Source organism: Anabas testudineus, chromosome 6 (assembly GCF_900324465.2).
Source record: "Anabas testudineus chromosome 6, fAnaTes1.2, whole genome shotgun sequence".
Lineage (NCBI taxonomy): Eukaryota > Metazoa > Chordata > Actinopteri > Anabantiformes > Anabantidae > Anabas > Anabas testudineus.
This window is the reverse complement of record NC_046615.1, coordinates 15,105,430-15,125,385: the sequence shown is the minus strand read 5'-3', so window position 1 is coordinate 15,125,385 and position 19,956 is coordinate 15,105,430. Positions and strand designations below refer to the sequence as shown.

General features: G+C 38.8%; 3 protein-coding genes across 5 annotated transcripts; 1 reads left to right on the top strand and 2 right to left on the bottom strand.

The window, feature by feature from the left end:
- Positions 1-77: 77 nt before the first annotated feature.
- On the top strand, positions 78-4,431 carry best1 (bestrophin 1). The gene is made up of 9 exons (XM_026364559.1): positions 78-987; positions 1,348-1,442; positions 1,609-1,842; positions 2,070-2,224; positions 2,326-2,403; positions 2,732-2,884; positions 2,965-3,045; positions 3,120-3,271; positions 3,357-4,431. Exons 1-9 carry the CDS (start codon positions 836-838, stop codon positions 4,426-4,428), a joined length of 2,172 nt encoding a protein of 723 aa, XP_026220344.1. The 5' UTR covers positions 78-835; the 3' UTR covers positions 4,429-4,431.
- Positions 4,432-6,584: 2,153 nt separating this feature from the next.
- Positions 6,585-8,690, bottom strand: fth1b (ferritin, heavy polypeptide 1b). 2 transcript variants are annotated; one of them, XM_026364558.1, is made up of 5 exons: positions 8,480-8,690; positions 7,586-7,689; positions 7,349-7,495; positions 6,995-7,120; positions 6,585-6,906 (listed from the first exon to the last, which is right to left on the bottom strand). In XM_026364558.1, exons 2-5 carry the CDS (start codon positions 7,685-7,687, stop codon positions 6,748-6,750), a joined length of 534 nt encoding a protein of 177 aa, XP_026220343.1. In that variant the 5' UTR covers positions 7,688-7,689; positions 8,480-8,690; the 3' UTR covers positions 6,585-6,747. The 2 variants fall into 2 exon arrangements, with proteins under 2 accessions (XP_026220343.1, XP_026220342.1); XM_026364557.1 differs by having other exon boundaries at positions 8,378-8,689.
- A 791-nt stretch (positions 8,691-9,481) lies between these two features.
- incenp (inner centromere protein) lies at positions 9,482-19,408 on the bottom strand. 2 transcript variants are annotated; one of them, XM_026366483.1, is made up of 21 exons: positions 19,225-19,408; positions 18,128-18,276; positions 17,927-18,037; positions 17,187-17,806; positions 17,034-17,073; positions 16,844-16,922; positions 16,609-16,735; positions 16,441-16,480; positions 15,835-15,922; positions 15,583-15,723; positions 15,192-15,209; positions 13,221-13,330; positions 12,989-13,109; positions 12,770-12,880; positions 12,246-12,412; positions 11,948-12,068; positions 11,646-11,744; positions 11,172-11,207; positions 10,926-10,988; positions 10,671-10,815; positions 9,482-9,999 (listed from the first exon to the last, which is right to left on the bottom strand). In XM_026366483.1, exons 2-21 carry the CDS (start codon positions 18,265-18,267, stop codon positions 9,824-9,826), a joined length of 2,553 nt encoding a protein of 850 aa, XP_026222268.1. In that variant the 5' UTR covers positions 18,268-18,276; positions 19,225-19,408; the 3' UTR covers positions 9,482-9,823. The 2 variants fall into 2 exon arrangements, with proteins under 2 accessions (XP_026222268.1, XP_026222269.1); XM_026366484.1 differs by lacking the exon at positions 15,192-15,209.
- Positions 19,409-19,956: the final 548 nt, after the last annotated feature.

The following is a 19,956-nucleotide window of genomic DNA, read 5'->3' as shown; positions in this document are numbered from 1 at the left end:
CACACACACTCACCTGATTAAGAGTTTCCATGAGTAAATACTTCAAACATTAAATGGAAAATAATCAAGTCTACTGAAATCCAGAAAAAGAGAATGTTGAAAATAAGTTGTGTGTTAAATCGTGATGGAAATATTACACAAGTTGCTGAGATTTGGTTTTATAAACCACACAGCAACTACCAAATAACTACTCAGCACTCATGTCTTTAATCAACCTATTTGTGGCAGTGTGGGTGCTCCGCTGTCTTCAGATTTGTTCAGATTAACAGGGCCTGGCTTCACAATGCAGCTTTGTTGCTGAAACAGATTAACACATCAAGTGACCGGAGGTGTAGGAGCCCCTCGCTCTCTTTTTCCTTCCCTGCTTTCCTTTCTCCAACAGTCTCCCTGGACGCTGCCTGCCACACATCTCAAAGCACGACAAGTACAATGGCCAGAGGTTTTCGTGCTCGGGGGTAAGTAACTACAACTTCATAGTCTTGTGTTAATGTCAGCAGACCCTCAGCTTTTTGTGTGCTGCTCTGCAAACATCTTTTTTGAATGCTATAGGGTATTTTCAATTTATTTTAAATCAAATCTGTATCTGTAAATGGGGATTATGAAAACTTTCCTCTGTACCTCAAACAATTTGTGGATTATGCAATAAGTAGTTGTAAGTAGAAGCTGAACTTCCTGTTTTGATTTAGATATGTGGTGACGATGGCCTTATGAGATCCCGGTCAAGTGCTGACATTGAGCTCAGACGACGCACAGAAAAAAAACCATCAGGTTTCCTTCATGTCAGGCCACAGTCAGCCAGCAAGTTAGCCAGCAAGTTGGCCAGCAAGCAGCAACGATGACGATAACGTACACCCGCAGGGTTGCTGATGCAGGTCTGGGGACCTTCTTTCACCTGCTCCTGCGATGGAAGGGCAGCATCTATAAACTCCTCTACAGAGAGCTCATCATCTTCACTGTGCTCTACTACTTCTTCAGTATCGTTTATAGGTATTTATACTAACGAACTTTCACACCCTCCAGTCTATGCAGAGAGCCTGGGCCAGACGAGACGTTTTATTCAGATTTTACCTAGAGGAATTTTTGATTCTTTAGACAAGAATTGTGACTAAAATATACATTTTTTTCATGAACCAATAACAACTGATCTATAGGCCGGTGCCAATTTATTAGCTATACTAGTGACATTTATCTGTTAGTATTTGTTTGCTCAATAAACATACAGAAAAGGTTTAAGAATAGTGGTTACCCAACTAAAATCAAAGATCAGTGGAGGTTTCTGATTTGGTGATACATTTGGTGATTTGAGCAACAAATTTGTACTATAAACAATCATGTTTCCTTTGACAGGTTTGTGTTAAATGATGACCAGAGGAGGCTGTTTGAGAAGCTGTCAATATATTGTGACCGTTACGCAGAGCTCATCCCTGTGTCATTTGTGCTGGGTATGTTCAGGGATAATTGTTTCACTTCTTGTGAACTGGGTTCAACTGAACATCATCATCTTATTAAAATATGAAAACTAATACAAACTTGTGCTACTGTCATGCATAATTGAAATTCATGGAAACTGTAAACATCCTCTAATGGTAAATGTTTTTTTTTCATCAGGTTTCTATGTCACCTTAGTTGTGTCTCGTTGGTGGGGTCAGTTTGAGAATGTACCCTGGCCAGACCGCCTGGCAGCATTAGTAGGTGCTCATGTTCGTGGAGCTGATGAGGCCTCCAGGCTGACCCGACGAACTCTCATGCGATACGCCAACCTGTCTGGTGTGCTCATTTATCGTTCAGTCAGCACAGCCGTCTACAAGAGGTTCCCCACCATGGAGCATCTGGTGCAGGCAGGTACGATACGGTAGTGAAACCAAAAGTCGCTGCTCTTTGGCTGGTGTCCAGCATAGCACAGGTTCAGACTCAGTCTCCTTCTGATGTTTGTACATGTTCAGTGATGCATCTGCTGAGATTATAACCCTGGTCCTGGCTGCTCGACGTGGCTCCACACAGAAAACTGACATCTTAAATGCTTTCTCTCACATTATTCTGTCAGCTAACACACATGGTTTGTCTTCCAGGTCTGATGACGTCAGAGGAGTTGAGGCACTTAGAGGACTTGCCCTCTCCGCATAATAAGTTCTGGGTTCCCTGCATGTGGTTTGTCAGTCTGGCTCTGAGAGCTCGGACTGAGGGTCGCATCAACAACGATGTGGCCCTCACAGCTATTCTCACGGTAGGTCACTTCATGCTTGTCTGAAAACAGTTATGATGATAATCTGAATTTGGAAATATTTTCAAATCTGTTTTGCATCTCCTGTTTTTTCATCCGTTCAGGAGTTGAATAGTTTACGGGCAAAGTGTATGAAGCTCTATGGTTATGACTGGATCAGCCTGCCACTTGTCTATACTCAGGTTTTGTTGATGATGAACAGATACCAATGCCTTAGTGGGACAACACATAGATTTAATTTGTTTAGTTAATTAGTTTTCATTTACTAAAAAATACGCAATGATTAGGTATCAAAAATCACTGCCACTAACAGAGTTGCGGAACTATCACAATGCTACTGCATTCTGCTATTAAAATTCAGTTGTTTTATAACTATCCCAATGACACCTGAAATTATTAATTCAGTTTTATTCAAATCCAAACTTTTGATTCTGATTTGAATCAGAATCTTGGTAATTTTTCTCTGAGGTTGTGAAACGATGCCAGACTTGACTAATGTCTTCTAATCAGGTGGTGACAGTGGCAGTCTACAGCTTCTTTCTGGCTTGTTTGATCGGCCGCCAGTTCTTGGATCCAGCTCAGGGTTACCCTGGTCATGATGTGGACTTCTACCTGCCTGTGTTCACTTTATTGCAGTTTTTCTTCTATGTTGGTTGGCTGAAGGTGAGGAAGAGCAGATTTTTTGTGTGATCTTTCTGTTTGTTTGTTCACTTCTGAACTTTGTTGTTTGTTCATGGTCTCAGGTGGCTGAACAACTCATAAATCCTTTTGGTGAAGATGATGACGACTTTGAGACCAACTGGCTTGTTGATCGCAATTTGCAGGTTTGGATCTAAACCTAAACTTTATGGCAAATAGTGGTGGTGTTGTCCTTCTTATGTTTTTCACGGTTTCCCAGGTGTCATTGTTGTCCGTGGATGAGATGTATGACAGCCTGCCACTCGTTGAGAAGGACATGTACTGGAATGAGTCTGAACCTCAGCCTCCCTACACTGCTGCAAGTGCTGAACACCGCAAACCCTCCTTCATGGGCTCAGCGCTGGATATCAGGTTTAGTACTGCTTTTATTTCCAGGCAGATAATTCTTAAATCTTCTAACTAACAATTGCTTGACCTTCTACTTCTATTGAAATAGTGTGCCTAAGGAGGAGATGGAGTTTCAGTCCAATTTGGAGCAGATTAAAGAACATGAGGAAGCCAACTACTCCACCCCGTTGCTTGGAGGGCTGGGTCGTCTTTTTGGTGTCCACTCCCCTAACTTTCCTCGCTCCTCCCGGGTTTCACTTCTGCGTCGGCGCCCTGGAGCTCCATTGAGTCGCTTCCCTGTTTACCTGCAATCCGAAGCTCCATCAACTTCAAACCGTCACCCTTTGAACCAGGAGCGGGATCCAGACTATGCGTTCTCCAACATGCCCTTGTATGAGAGACCAGGTTTCTACAGCTGCCCACAAACACCCATCCACTGCGTACCCCCTGCAGTGCCTCGTCCTCGACCTGCCCGGAGAACCCAAAATGAGTGGGATCGTAGCTGTAGCTCCCTTGCCCCTCCAATGGTGGGGTCACAGTTGCTGCCTCCTGACACACCCAACCATATCCCCCCACCACCATCCTCTGCTTTTCCCTGGCTGAGTGAGGATGGCGAGATACATAGCACGCCTGCCTTCTCCTTCCCAGACCCTCCACCTGAACTTTGCCCAATATCAAAACTCAGACCGGGACATGGCTTGCTGTCTCGCCGCCCTCTACCTCCTCGCCTTACTCTGGACAACCTCCCCTCAGCAGACACACAGCCAGGACCCCCAAGTGCTCGAGGGGCAGGAAGTGGAGGAGAAAGGGTGTTCTCATTCAGTCCTCCCTCTCGCACAGCCACAGCAAATCCCAGTAATCCCAACAGCAGCTCTAGCAGCATTAATGCAACAAGCACCAACAGCGCTGGCACCACAGGAAGCCTCTGCAACAGTACAAATCACGGTAATTTTAGTAACCATGGGAGCTTTGGCACCAACATGAGAGCAAGCAACGGGGGCACCAACGGTGGCTTGAGCAATAACATGAACACAGTTTCCACTTCAACGTCATCACAGCAAGAAACCAATCAGCAAAACTCACCTAATGATTCAGGAATCTCATTGGCTGAAGGGGACCTGCTGGGTGTTTTGGTAGATGGTGGAGTGACCAAGGCAGCAGGGGGAAGGGAGCAAGACTGAGGACTGAAGGTGTGACATTCAAAATATTTTACAGAAAAATGTTAAAAGTTACATCTGAAATGCATTACAGTGAACTGGAGCCCTTCATACAATTGCTAAGTATCTGTTGCAAACTTGAGTTAATCTCTAATTCCTGGTAAACAGAACAATTAACCTACTTATAATAAAAAAGCACCTTATGAGATTTAACCATCAACATGAGAAGGAAAAACAATACAATAATACGTTCCCCTTTTGTCTGAAGCTCAGCAGCAAGAAGCCAAAATGTGTATATTCTTAAAATGTAGTTGTTCTAGAATCAGTGTAATTGTTTTCATCAGTGTACTCTTTAATAAATTTCACTTATCACTCTATGTTTCTGTCATTTTAACAAGAATTTGTCAATGGAAAATAAAACCTGAAATCATGTTCAGGGTTTCTCTACCTAGTTTTCTTACAAATTACAATATATAAATATATATAAATATATTACATAAAGCACCAATAGCACAAATCTGTCCAACTAAGAAATGGTTGAGGCATATTAATGGAATTCCAGATAACTGAATTTATTTTAAACAATTGTGGTACTGTTGGCCTAATTAAAAAATCAGCAATTTAACGCATACATGATGCATTTGAAACGAGCCATGAGTATTTCATGGGTACACTTACTGATGGACAGTGTAATATTAACTTGAATTATCAAGTACAGGTTTATAATAAAGTAAATGTCATTAACTTAAACTAAAGTTAATGTTAAAATTAATGTATGAAGTGTTTATGATGGTGTAACTGTGCAATTGGAATTCATGATACTGGTGATTAATTATCAATCATTTCTATATTATCTGTTATCTATATCTGTTAGGAAAGCTAAATAATATAATTTACATAGATAGTTATTATTTAAATAGTTTTATTTACACAGATCAGTAAATTCCATTTAATTGTGCAATGCAAATTCCCTTCATCCTATTTACTGTATCTGAGCCCCTTATTCTTTGCTCTGGTGATGGACAGTCTGACAGATGAAGTTAGACAGGAATCTTCATGTACTATGATGTTCGCAGGTGACGTGATCTGTGGCAAGAGCAGGGAGCAGGTGGAGGAAAATCTAGAGAGGTGGAGTGTACTCTGGAAAGCAGAATGAAGGTTAGCCGCAGCAAGAGAATACGTGTATGAATGAGAGTGAACCAAGTGGAATGGTAAGGTTACAGGAAGCAGAGGTTAAGAAGGTGCAGGACTTTAAGTACTTAGTGTGGATGGTTCAGAGCAACTGAGAGTGTGAAAAAAAAGAGGTGAAGAGGCATGTGCAAGCAGGAAGAAACGGTTGGAGAAAAGTGTCAGGGGTCTTGTGTAATAAAAGAGTATCAGCGAGAATGAAAGGAAAAGAGGTCAAGACGGTGTTGAGACCATGGGTGCTGTACGGCTTAGGGACAATGAAGAAAAGACAGGAGGCAGAGCTGGAGGTAGCAGAGCTTAAGATGTTGACGAGGAGGATGGATAGTCTCAGGAATGAGTACATCAGATGGACAGCACATGTCAGATGTTTGAGAGATAAAGTCGGAGAGGCCAGATTGAGGTGGTTTGGACATATTCAGAGGAGAGATTGTGACCATACCATTAAAAGGATGCTGAGCTGGCAGGCTGGAGGCCTAGAGAAAGACCAAAGAAAAGAATTATGGATGTAGTGAGAGAGGACATGAAGTTAGTTGGTGTGAGAGAAAAGAATGCAGAGGTTAGGGTTATATGGAGGCTGATGATTTGTTGTGGCGAACCCTGAAAGGATACAGCCGAAAGGAAAAGAAGTATTTCTTGCTTGGCTTTACTTTACACACACAGAGATAATTCATTAGAGTTGCGAAAAGTTGCTGAAAATTAAATTATCCAGATAGGAAAAACAAGAATTTGTATATTTGTATAATATCTCCTTAATTATCTGATGACCCTTTGAAGGGTCCTCAAACCCAGGTTGGGAACCACTAGTTCATAGGACCATCTAAGGGATCATCTAATCTAACGTCTGGACCTCACTGAACATTTTTACTTATTAAATGAAAAAAAAAGATTTCAAATTTTAACTTGGATACTAAATTGTTTTAGTCACCATAATTTGGAAACAACAATAATACTGATATGATCTGTAAAATGTTAGGAAATATGAACACAAATGGTATGGAGAGGTTTTCCCAGTATTTATTTCTACCAGACATCTTCCAATCGTTTGGATGGTAACATGAAGTGAGGTCAGATGTTGCCCATTTTAGTGAACCATCTATGGCTTTTGGAAACATACGCTGTACACAAGTCAAGGACAAGGTCAATCCCATACAGCTTTTAACTGCCTTCTTCAGCCACGGTGTGTTTGTCAAAGAGGTACTCAGCCATGCCACTCTGTGGGGCTCCCATGTGGCGCAGGTTGGAGATCCAGTCAGCGAGCTGTTTGATTGATTTCACTTGCTCATCCAGAAAATGCGTTTCTATGAAGTCACACATCTGTTGAAAACAAAAGACAAATTGCAAATTATTAGACTATGAGACCATGTGACAATGTGATACACTGTTTCCCAGGGCAGCTGCTTACATGAGGATCATTGTGCTGAGTCGCCATTTTCTGCAGATCCAGCAGTGATTGGTTTACACTTTTCTCCAGCTGCAAAGCACACTCCAAAGCCTCCAGACCACTTCCCCACTCATCCCTATCAGGTTTCTAACACAGACATAAATAATGCATGATAATCCAACACTGATATTACAGAATCTCACATCCTGTCTGTGAGCATCATTTCCCTACTTACAGTACAGCTTCTGTCTGAAATATTTTAACCACCAATAGACCTTCGTGGAAAAAATGATTGTGAATGAATGTTTTCTACACTTTCAAGAAAAGCAAAACATTTGAGCAGTATAATTCTTTAGTCAAAGTATAATTTCGTACCTTGATGTCCTGCAGAAAAATCCTGCCTCCCCTCTTGTTCTGCAGACTCATTAGTTTCTCTGCATGTTCACGCTCCTCTTTGGACTGTGCGTGAAAGAACTTTGCAAAATTTGGCAGGGATTTATCATCCCTATCAAAATAGTATGCCTAAAGAGCAGGAAAAAAATGGTTGTCAATACTTTGGATCGAGCAGTGAAAGCTGCACACTGTACAAGCTGGCTTGAAAGTATTTCTTACCATAGAGAGATAAACATAAGAGGCATACAGCTCCAGATTTATCTGTCTGTTAATGGCAGCTTCGCAGTCCTGGTGGAAGTTTTGTCTAATTTGAGAACTCATTTCTGAACAGATCACAAAAATAACACGAATTACAAATCTCAATAATAGTCTACTGCTAGATTTTACTGTCGTTCAGATTTTTACCTGGAGTCACAAACAGTGGGGGTGAATGGGATTTTAAGCTAATTTACATGTAAATATCAAAGTTACATGCAACAAGAAATCTAATTTCATCAGAACTAGTTAACTTAACACGCTACTGCACTTTCTAAGGAATAACTTGCTCTTACACTACTTCCGAGTGTTTATCATCCTGACTTGGATGCTTTAAAAGCATTGTTGATATGGATACAAAGTGAATATCATGCAATATCTGGCTGAAATTAATAAAACCAGTTAAGTGGGACAGATAGTTGATACTGCTGCTAAACTAACTTTGATTTGTCTTCCAACATATTTGAAACCAGTGTCTAATAAATCTTAGGCAGCTAAGTTTACCTGCGTATGAAAACAATGACATAAAATGATTAACGTTACATGACGTGACTTCCCAACATTGTGACTAAACATAAAATGGGTAAATATCCTTGATTGATGATACTGACAGACTATAACACTAGCGAGCTAACTGCAAGTTAAGCTAGGCTAGGTTCACAGACCTCTCCGTCCGTTCATTCATCACAGAGGACACAACACGACAGGGGACATTTCAGTTAAAAAATTAGCCATCATGCGGTTACACAAACATACCTGACCGGTTGTCGTTGTTAAGAGGAACTAATTAGGCGTAAATCTGATATTGTTATTTCTAACGACAGACTTGGCTAACGCTAGCAGACCAGCTAACGCTACCTGCTCCCGCAGCAAGACGCGCATGAGACGTGATGTCGCTCCTTCAAGTCACCTCCAGTCAGTGTTGTCAGATTTGACTGATAAAAAGGCCCAGATAGCGACCTAACCCGCCCAAATCCTCCGTAAACGACCAATTTCTAAAGTCTGTTGGATATTAAATTAACATTTTACGAACTTTTACAACAGGAAGTAACTATGACGTTGCCATGGTTTCATGTTGTTGTGGTCTACAACGCGAGCCACGTTTTTTTTATTTACATTTTACAAACTACAACTACATGAAAGCTAATGATGGTTAGAGTTGTAGATGAATTTATAGTATATAAAAATAATTGTAAAACAAGAGCTGGTTAAGGTTTGTCAAAACCCACTTGCGTTAGACTTTATCCTAGTAAATAACCTTTTACTTTATTGTTATCAATAGTTAAAATGATCGAATCAGATTGAGCCTCTTCAGACCAGTTTATTACGGAGGAGGATTAGGACCACCATAAAAACATTATTTGATTTCTGACTTTAAACCTAGAATTTGGAGTCAGAATTGTCCCTAATCACCTCCCGTACAGGTCTGCTGATATAAAAGCACCTTAAAAGTTGACTCTAAACAGGAAAACAGATCATTTTAATCACAAGGTGCATTTAGCAGTTGTTCTGGAGCTTTCACTCATAGCAGCATCTTTTACAGCAGATAAAGTTTGCCCACTTGCTATGGAAAGACAACTTTATATATTAGGTCACAATGCTATATCTATAGCATCTATAGATCAATACAGTACAGCCCCTTAAACTTGTGTATAAAAAGCACATATAACAAATGACATAAACCGAAGCATTAATAACGTTACTGGTTTCAAGCCAAAATGTCAGCAGTAAAAAAAAGTGGTTGCTTCTTAATAAAGGATCTCTATCAGCACTAAAGGGCCTGCAGGTCTGGGAATGAGCAGACTCCTGCACACATTACATGTTTAAACCTGAGCAAACACACTACAGCATTTCTCTAAATCTAATCAATCATTTTAATGCACGTGATACATCCCAAACATAGGAATGCCATCAGTGAGAAGACACATAATTCAAATTAAAGTTTTTACTGATCATTTAGCAGAAAAGTTCAGATTCCTCTGGATTTTAACATAGACCTGTTTTCAAGTACAAGTATCAACTTAACACTTAAACTACATTAACACCTAAAACATCAAACACAAACGTAATATTGAAAAATATATTCAGGAAAAAAAAAAACACGTTATTTTATTGAAAACAGACATTAAAAACAAAAATAACATTTTATACAGCAGTATATCTATCTATATATATATATTTATCTGTATCAATGTACAGACATTACTTTGTTCCAATTGGAGGCGAGTGCCAGACGGCAGAACTGGTGCGTTTAAAATAGCGAGGCTTGCTCTTGTAAAATATGTTTTCCAGTTTCGGTGGTTCAATTGCTCCAAAGAAAGAGTCTAAATCCGGAGGGTTGAAGTACTGCTTCATAATTATCTGCTGCAGATTGGGACCTGGGAGGGGAAAAATATAAATACAATGCTGTCACAAGGCTACAAAGCAGATGCTAAATATATTCAGAATAGATATTTAAAATAAACTAACAGGCACAAAACCCACAATGATATAAACAACATTAATGCAATTTGGAAGTCACAATATTGCAAATGACCCTTGGCTACAGACTTTCCATTCCCACACAAAACAATTTACAGTCAAAACCAAGCTAGATTAACAGATCCTGTGTTACAAACAGAAGTAGAAGAAAAGCAGCAACCATCTATTTTATCAACTAAAACGACAAAATCTGCATGTTTGAGGCAAAACTTTACTCACCAGCTAATAAGCTATCAAGAAATAACAGTGTTGTTCTTGTATTGCTGTATATTTTGCTTATCCTTATTTTAGCATTTAATCCACATAAAATGTTCACAGATGAACCATTAGAATACTTTTATTGTGAGGAATTTATGGGAAAATGCAATGTGTTAAAAAGAGATCAGTGCTTCAAAGTAACTCTGAACTGGTTAGCTAGACATGCTGATAATTTAACCTTGGATCAGAACACAATATTTAATCCATTCCTTCTAACAAAATGTGAATCGGATTCATGAAAAACACTACAGCAGTTTGGTTAAACAGAACAGAATACCATTTAATAACCACTATACTAAATCACACATACCTTCTGCCCAGGATGGAATAGGCTTCCTCGGGGCGGACTCATCATCAGTAGAGTCGTCACTGTTTTGGTCCATCCCGTAATCCTCTGAACCTTTGGACATGAAGTTGCCGCCCTTTGGAGTGAGGGAGTATGACTGTGGCGATTGCTGTAGGAAAAAGGACAAATAACACATTGGTAGGTTTTACTCCGACATGAAATTATCGTTTGTTTCAAGTGTTATTGTATTAATCAACAAGAATCAAAGTGCATCAGTACCTCAATATCGACGGTCACATTCAGACCACCACCTTTTCCTACAGGCGTACTCATTACAGAGCGCTGAAAAGGTTAAGAGAAAATGTAAATATGTTGTGCTCCGAAATAGATATAATAGAATAGAACACGTCACTTCCTCACTCTTGATGTTCAACTCTTTTCTGTCTAGTTTCTTTATTATGTGTTGTTTTATGTCATTCAGTATAAATACAGTATTAATAACAAAACAATTTATAAAAGACTTACCTCAATATCTACAGTCACATTCAAGGCAGCAGCAGCCTTCATTGCAGAAGAGATAAGGGAAAACAAGGAGGTATAGTTAGTTATTAAAATATTCAGTTGTCCAACATAACTAGGTTAGGGGTATTATCTCCAAGTAAATGGAATGTGTGGTTAATCTTTGTGCAAAGTTGTATTGCATTATTTGAAATATTGTTAGAAATTTACAAAAAGCTAATAAAAAAGGTCAGTTTAAATGGATAGTCCTGTGTTGTAAGTTACTGCTGTAAGTTACTGCAGTCTTTGAGTACTACAGGACAGATATATTAAAGCAAATCAAAGCAATTTACAGAACACAACAAAACATTTAATTTTTTCAGATTTGTCACCAAAGCAGAATAACAACCAAAAACCATCTGCATGGCTAAATGCAATTATAAGTAAATATTATTTGACAGTAAAGCCTCTTCACATTTAGAATACTACCATTGTGTTTACCTGTGCGTCAGCAGCCTTTTTAGCAGCAGCCTCTCTCTGCTTAGCAGCTTCTTTCTCTTTAGCAGCTTTCTCTTCTGCAGCCAACCTCTGCTGCTCCTCCTTGTGGAACAAAAAACACAGGAACAACCACATTGCTGAGCAGGCGGAGTAACCAATATCAAAATTGAAAACCAAATACCTATCCAACAAACCAATATCTGAGTATTTGGACCCAGCCAGGACTTTCTTTTCCTGACATTCATGTACTATAAACCACTGATCTCATGCATCATTATCTCATGCTCCAAATTTTAATCTCTTACAAGTTTTCTCTTTTCTTCGAGCAGCTTTCTTCTCTCCTCCAATTCTCTCCTCTCCTTTTCTCTAGCTGCTCTCTCCAGTTCACGCTGAAGAGCTAGAGCTTTTTCTTTTTCCACTCGCTCCCTGGGAAATGAAAAAAACAAATAAATAAAGCACACCTCAATTCAGTCAATACACTCAAACTCTGGAAGAACTACAAAACCTTTGCTTACCACCATCACCAATGCAAGTTTCAGTTTATTACACCTTATACTTATCAGACATTAGAATACTCAGTTTATTGTCAGGACAATAGATAACCTTTCAGCAGCAGCTTGTCGTTCTCTTTCCAGCTCTCTCTCCCTCTCGCGCTCCTGTTCTCTCTTCAGCTCCAATGCTTTGCGAGCTTCAGCCAGTTTACGAGCTCGCAGCTCCTCCTCCTCAGCCTTCTTTTTGGCCAGTAACTCCTGCTGCCGCTTCTCTTCCTCCTACAGGTAAAAGAAAAATTTAGTGAACAGAAAACACACAATAGTTTAGATTCATTAAACATAACCTCACAACAGAGGCGCTTGGTAATTAGTGAGCCTTTTAGAACTTCCTGCATTTCTGCATAAATACTGTATATCCTAATACGAGAACCTATTGAAACAAATGAGACAAACAGACACTGCTCATTCAAGCTGAAGGGTTTTCCAATAGCCTGCCATACCCTATGTATGCAGAAATACAGAAGATTCAAGAGTTAAAGTTTCTGGCAACACACACACCCCGAAAGCCAGGTGTGTGGTAGAAATGAAGAGCTACAACAACAGAAAGCAAAACAAAATACAAGAGTACAGTCTGACCGCTTGCAGAATCTTCTTCCTCCGAGCCTCTTCTTCCAATTTCTTCTTCTGCTCCAGCTCCTCTTGACGCTTCATGGCCAACTTCTTCTTGACCTTGTCGTCTGCTTGACGCTGAACGAAGGGGAACAATATATATATTTTAAAAAAAGTTAGACAAAAATGTTACAATCTGTTTTGATTGGTACATACAGGTTCACAGTAACCAAATTTGTTGCTGACCTTATCGTTTTTCTCATCAATCTGAGCCATTTTTTGCTCAATCTTCTTTTTCTTTTCTTCCTCCCTCTGCTCTTCTTTTACTTTGGCCTCATACACCCTTCTGAGCCGTTCATCCCTTTTCCTAAAGACAAAATGTACAAGTTGATTTAAAAAAAAAAAAAAAAAAAAAAGATGAATACACTACTAAATCATCCAGTCAATGTATTTTCTCTGAAAGATGCTGAATGTTTACCTTTTCAGTTCCTCCTGTTTCTTTTTCTTTTCCTCCTCCATTTTCTTCATCCTTTCCTCCTCTTGTTCCTGCTTCTTTTTAAGTGCTTCGAGCTTGTGACGCTCTTTTGTCTTAAAGAAATAAATAAAAAAAAGAGAAAGAACAGGAGAATAAGGAAAAAGGAAATTCTGGAAACAGCTAATATTAACTTACTGTAAAGGGAACATCATAACTATCCAGTGGCAACTAGAGTGCATTAGTGTGGAAAATATATAATAATTTCCCAGAATAAGCAAAGATCCATCCAACCAGATTTGTGTTAATGCCATGGTCTTGTTGACAGAACATTATGTCAATTTTACTGAAGGGACATATGATATGTGGGAGATTTTCTGTCTTCTGACCTGTGCTTATTTGTTTAAACTCCTCTGTGCACATCTTTTTAAAAAAAAAACTACAGTGTTTCCACAGTCCAAAAGATATAATGTTACTGTTCATGTCAGCCAAGAAAAAAAAAGAAAAATATATATTTTATAGGAAAAGGAAAATACATCCTACAAACGTCAGGTACCCTGAAGTATACGTTACAGGAAACCCATAACCTACTGTTACAATAAAGAAAAAGAAAACTACAAACTTTCAGCCACATCTTATGTTGACAGATTTCAGTGGGGGGTGAAATCAATCAGCAAAGCTCAGCTACTGATATATCCATGGTCTCTACTGTAAGAACTGTTAACAAAACCCAGAAAGAAGAGAAACCAACTGAGAAAGATAATCTAATGTACTACAACAGCAGTATGTGTCCTAATACCAACGAGAGCAGCTGGATTTGATTATAAGAAGTTACTTTTAAATACAGTTTAGCTCCCAAAGAGAAGGCAAGTACACTAGTGTGGTCTCCTCCCCCAGTGAAACACAGACCAGTTTGCAAACAACCCACACTAACTTAAAACTCTAAGGGGTTCAATTAAATCATAGAAGATCGTAGTCAACATGGTTTCTAGTTAAGATGGATTTTACTTTCATTTCTACTGGTGATGGCAATATGTTTCAAAGTGAAACAGTGAGGTTACTAAAGCTATTTAAGGTGGTTGGGTTGTTAGATTATAAAAGGACTGCAAAGGATAACGTTAGTGACCTATGGGATTCGAGACACCATCAACCAAGTGTAAGTGCCGTTTCAGGTGCTGTTAAAATGTGCATACATAGTAGCCCCTTTCACACATGAACCCTGCAAGGCCCAACTGTTTGTGGATTTGGTTGTTTAAATGAGGTGTGTGATCTTGATACTAGGGCTAGGGTTACTGGAAATTGTAAAAAAAAGTCTGTTTAACTACACAATATTTAAAAAGAAAATGTAATACATACGTGACGGAATTCAGTTCATTTTCTTGTATTAGAATAGATTCTGTTAAAAGGCATGTTGTCCTTTAATGTCCATACTTTAATAAAGGATTTGCTATACACTATTCAGCTAATGTTTCTATGAAACAAATCATAATTGCAAAATTTTTGTGAAAATGAGATATGTTTCCTTGATTGTACAGCCTTATTGTAGACTGAGAACTGAGTCTAATTTAACACGTCTTTGAAAACATTAGTAGGGATTTTTCCATTAAACTAATGTAATTTTGGAAGAAACCTACTTGATTTGTTTAACTCAAACTACAGAAGCCTGAAATTTGCTCTCCATCACTTCCACTAAAGATGCATTAAAAAGCAATGTTTTAAAGGCCAAAATGAATAAGAGGAATGATGAGCAAGAAAAAGTTTGAATGCTTAAATGGAAACCAGAGAAGTAGTGAACCTACCCTTTAAATTCAGGTCTGACATAGACAAATGCCTAATTATTCACAATTAGAAATAGAAGTGGGAAAGGGGCTTCTCTAAAGTGTGTGCTTAATGAGGAGACAGCTAATCAATTTGCATAAATATTAGACATCACCAAAAGCCCACAAACAACAAACAGTGCTTCAACATTACACTTACCACTATACCAAGACTCAACTAAAGAGGGGGGGAGACACAAAAAACAAAACATCCAAATAAGGGAATTTGACAGCTCAACAAAATGTGAGCATTTATATTTTTTAAAATTCAAAAACATGCACTTTGTCAAATGCACTGATTTCAATTCAGCTTGTGACAGGTACAAAAAAATTTTTAATATGATTTTAGGGATGCTAATTTGAAATACTGTATGATACATAATTACAATTGTGAGATAGGCAGATATATTGTTTCACTGCAATATAACATCAAGTTTGCTTAGGATTTTCTGAAAGTTTACATTCAAAACTATACAATAGAAATAGAGCTAAACATTCTCCATCTTAAAGCTTAAAAGTTACGATGTCGTTTCTTTAAGTGTCTACTTTACCTTAGGATCAGCCCTCATTGGAGTGGTGTGTTTGATAAAGGACTTGATAACACCAGAGCGGCCAAGAGAATTTGGAGTCATCATTAGCATCTGATTCTTCTGCACAGTGTGAAGAAAGGTTCTCATATTGGGTCTGATTGCCTGTTTCCATAAATAGGAAAGAAATTTCAGATCTCAGCTTGATTAAGAATCCTATTCATTAGTTAGATCCCCAGAATTTCCTTAACACGCAGAAAGATTTTTCTGTCTTACACTCTGACTTTTCTTGGGGGGAGAGAACCTTTTCGTGGGACTTTCCTCTAGAGTATCTGGTGCTTTGCGTTTAGTGCTGCGCCGAGACCTTGAGACACAAAAAGATCATTTAAATAAAAAAAACAAAGTCTCAACACATTGTTATATCCTAAGGCCAGATCACACCAAGCCATCGCTGGGTTGTCTACGAGGGTTTGTTGGTCTAACTTTTGCAAGAAGTTATATACCACTGGCACTGGACTGACTCATCATTGGTGAGAGACCACTGACTAGAAACCTACAAGATAATTGGACTGGCTGTTTAAATTAGTGAACCACTGCATGAAGAGGAATAGACCCTGTGGCATTTACAACTTCTCAAGCATCTCAAGTGAGGGAAACACCTAGAGTCATTTCCTAGTGTCACTTCTTGGCCATTCAACAGTCAGTGTAGGTCACCTCTAGTTGTTGATGTTGGCTTGGTGTGTCATAGCTTTTAAACATAAATATTATCATAATATATTCTAGTCTAGACTCCAGCCATTTAAGACAAAAACCAAACACCAAGAGTATAGGGAATAGGACAGTCAATCCCACTACATGTACACAGAAACACAGAGCACTCACCTCCGACTTGACTGGGGCGTCTGATGCTTGTTAGCAACAACTGAAACACATAAGAAAACTGTATTTAGCACACACAAAGAATTTCAGTACAAAACAGTCAAATACCAAAACATTAACTAAAACAATGAAAAATAATAAATAAATAATATTTTTTAACAGATATCATACCTATTCTCTTGTCTGGCGTGGACACTGTCTGCTCAGCAGTAAACAGTGAAGGGGGGGCCAGTGTCGGAGAGTTTGCAGCCACAGAACGAGTAATACGTCCAAAAGATGGACGTACGCTCTGCTTGATCTAGATTAAGATTAGTTTGATACAAATCATAAAACAGTTCATCAACTGCCACAGAAATAACTGTTATTTTCATTAATTTTGACATGACAGACAAGGGAATATTCATACCTCGGAACTTTTCTTCTCTTTAGGTTCCTCTGCTCCTACATTACCCTCTGGTTCTGCTGATCCAGCTTCTTCCAATACACTATAACAGTAAATAAAATAATTCCAGTCACATGTAGGTAAGATTAGGCATGAGTTTTTATGTTCTATAAATGACAATCCATCCAAAAAAAAAAAAAAAATCATTACTAACCCCTCTTCTTCTCCTTCTGCTGAGTCCATACAAGAGTCGTCTACAATCAGAAAAAAAAAAAAGTATACTGAATTATAACAGTTAATTAAAAATCAAAGCATTGAAGAATTTGAAAATCTTTAACATGACGTAAATCAAACATCTTCCTCTCACCTCCAACATTGCTGCTACATGTGGAGTTGCCCATGCGAGCAGCCTGCCTTTTTAGCATGGAACGGCGTGAGGCGCGGCGGACAGACTCCTGTGTCATACTGTGCCGCAAACCGGCCAGTGAGTGACGTAGCTTGAGGGAGCATCGCACAGAGCTCTGACGTGAACTTTGATCCGTTCCAGCAATTTCAATCTTCGCAGCAGTACGGCCAGGAGAGGGTTCTGGCTTTTTAACAAACTCAGCAGACAAGCGGTCTGCTGAAGAGATTGTGACAACCACCTCAGGTGAGGGTATTTTAGGTGGAGACTGGGCTGTGCTACATGTGTCTTCGGGCTTCACTTCTGCACTGGGTAACTCGTTCTTGCTGTCCACCTCTTCTTCCTCTACGAGCTCTGGCTTTTTATTCTGCACCTCCTCAGTTGTACAGCTGCCATTTGTTGACTGTCTCGCATCCTCATCTACATCAGCCTTAGTTTGTTTGTTTTTGCGGGTGGTGCGTTTAGGCTGTGTGGTGGTGCTGGTTTCAGAGGTAGAAGCTTCAGGGGCGTTTTCTTCTTCAGCAATTAAGTTTAGTGATTTGACAGATGAACCGCGGAGATTACTACGCCTTCCCTTTGAAAATCTGTCCAAGAAAGAAAAATGTATTTAGAGTTTTAAAGGTACAATATGTTACAAACGGCACAGATTTGAAGTTAATGTTACCATTTAGCTTTTATTTTAAATAGTAATAAGAGCAACAAACCTTCGCCTTGCTTGATTTTCTTCCTGACGCCCCAGAGATACACGTTTCCTGCGGCTATTTTTTTTCTGTGATGGCGTTTTTGGCATTAATTCTGGCTCAGCATTGAAATCTCTGAAATAAAAAGAAGCCGCTTCATTAGTTTTAAAAACAACTCTAAAACAACAGAACAATCAGCAAATTGTAACATTATATTAAGCCTACCTTGAGAACATGCGGTTGGCTTCTTGTTGGATCTCCTCAAGCCAAACCATGTGGACATTGTCAATGTCATTGATGAACTCTTGTGCTTTGCCATCGAATATTTGCATGAGCGAACGTACAGACAGTAATACGGAGTTCATGTTGATGGCCTAAGGGAAAAATCAATCAGTTGCAATCAGGACAGGCTAGGACATGCCAGGGTGGGAAGTGACAGGAAATTAACTTGAAACATAACAACTGAAGAGTTTTTCCATTTTATTTTGCTTTTTTCCCTTTTAAATGACTATTTGAATTCACATTGAATTCATCAATGACCTGTTAGAAGCTATTCAACAAAAGCTACTTACATTTTATAATAATTAAGTATCCAAGCACTCTGATTACATTAAGAATAATACACTACTGAGAGAAAAGTTTCTGTTAATACAAACTAAAACCAAAAATAATGATAAAGATGAAAACTGAATCTTCTATTTAAGCTTAAGTGTAAATAGTTTCCATTCATTTTAAATGGTTTAATCTGCCCATGTACAAAGAGGGCCCTGAATTAAAGCCCCTTTAAAGGTTAAACTTATCTCCCATCATACGATCAACCTACAAACAAAAAACTTTATTCTATTCTTTTTAAATTTTAACTCATTTATCATGTTTAACACTTTGATGATGTAGGCGTATTTTGCACATGCGCATTGTATTTTATTTTAGCGGACGATTTGACCACTTGTGCGACAACAACATTGTTGTTTTCACGTTATAACAGCAGTAACACGATGGTTTACAATAAAAACAGAGAGCACATTTATTAGCCCGACATAAACCCAAACGTTTTATAACATTAGCTAAAAAGGTTTATCAAGTGTTACCCAGGTAACAAGTTAGCTTCTCTAGCTAACAGTAGCTAAACATTCAAATAAATAGAGCAAACACTAAAATAAAGTAGTTAACTAAGAGCTAACTTACACTTAGACTGTCGTAGTTAGTGGAAGGTAATTTAACTAAATTAACGTTAAATAGCTAATGCCAATATACTAGCCAGAAACAGCTAATGCAAATGAACTAGCAAACGCTGGTATTGTATTTGACGTCCAAATGATTACCTTCGATATCCGAGTTTCTGAAAAGAAAATCCGATGCTCGTAGATTACGTTAGTTAAATGACAAAATCTATCGCATACTGGCGTGAAATTAAATTATCTAAAACGAAGGACCTCGCACTTTTCTTTGCAGCTCATGTGTAAAGTCCCGGACGATAACAGCGAAGCTCCCAACTCACCCGCTGAAACCGTTTGACTCGTTCAAAACCTCTTCAGCCAATCCTGAAGCTTTGTGAGGAGAGGTGCTGCTTGATTTGTTAACTGGGCTTATCCGGAGGGGCGGGGCCTGTCGTGTGTAAGAATAGGGGAAAACGGTGCGGGTGTGGAAACGGCCGACAACGGAATAGAAATCGTGCCAACACCGCGGAAGTTCGGGGCGTGGTTACAGCGCTGCTCAGGTTTAAACCAGCCAATCGGTGTTTAGGAGGCTTTACTCAAACACATGTTTGACTTTATCTCACAAACGCGTAGATTTATATTTATATTTATATTTATATTTATATTTATATTTATATTTATATTTATATTTATATTTATATACGAGAAGTCCTTAAGTAGCCTCACAGTGTAATAGTTACGGGAAGACAAATGCATTTAAGCCTATTTGTCTGGCTGTAGGACTGTTTCTTCCCCCAAAGCTACAGGAAGTTTGAAGCATCAGTCTCATAACAAAGGCTCAAAGGTAAGGAGAACACAGAATAATAGAAGTGCTATCTGCATTTATTTAATCACACA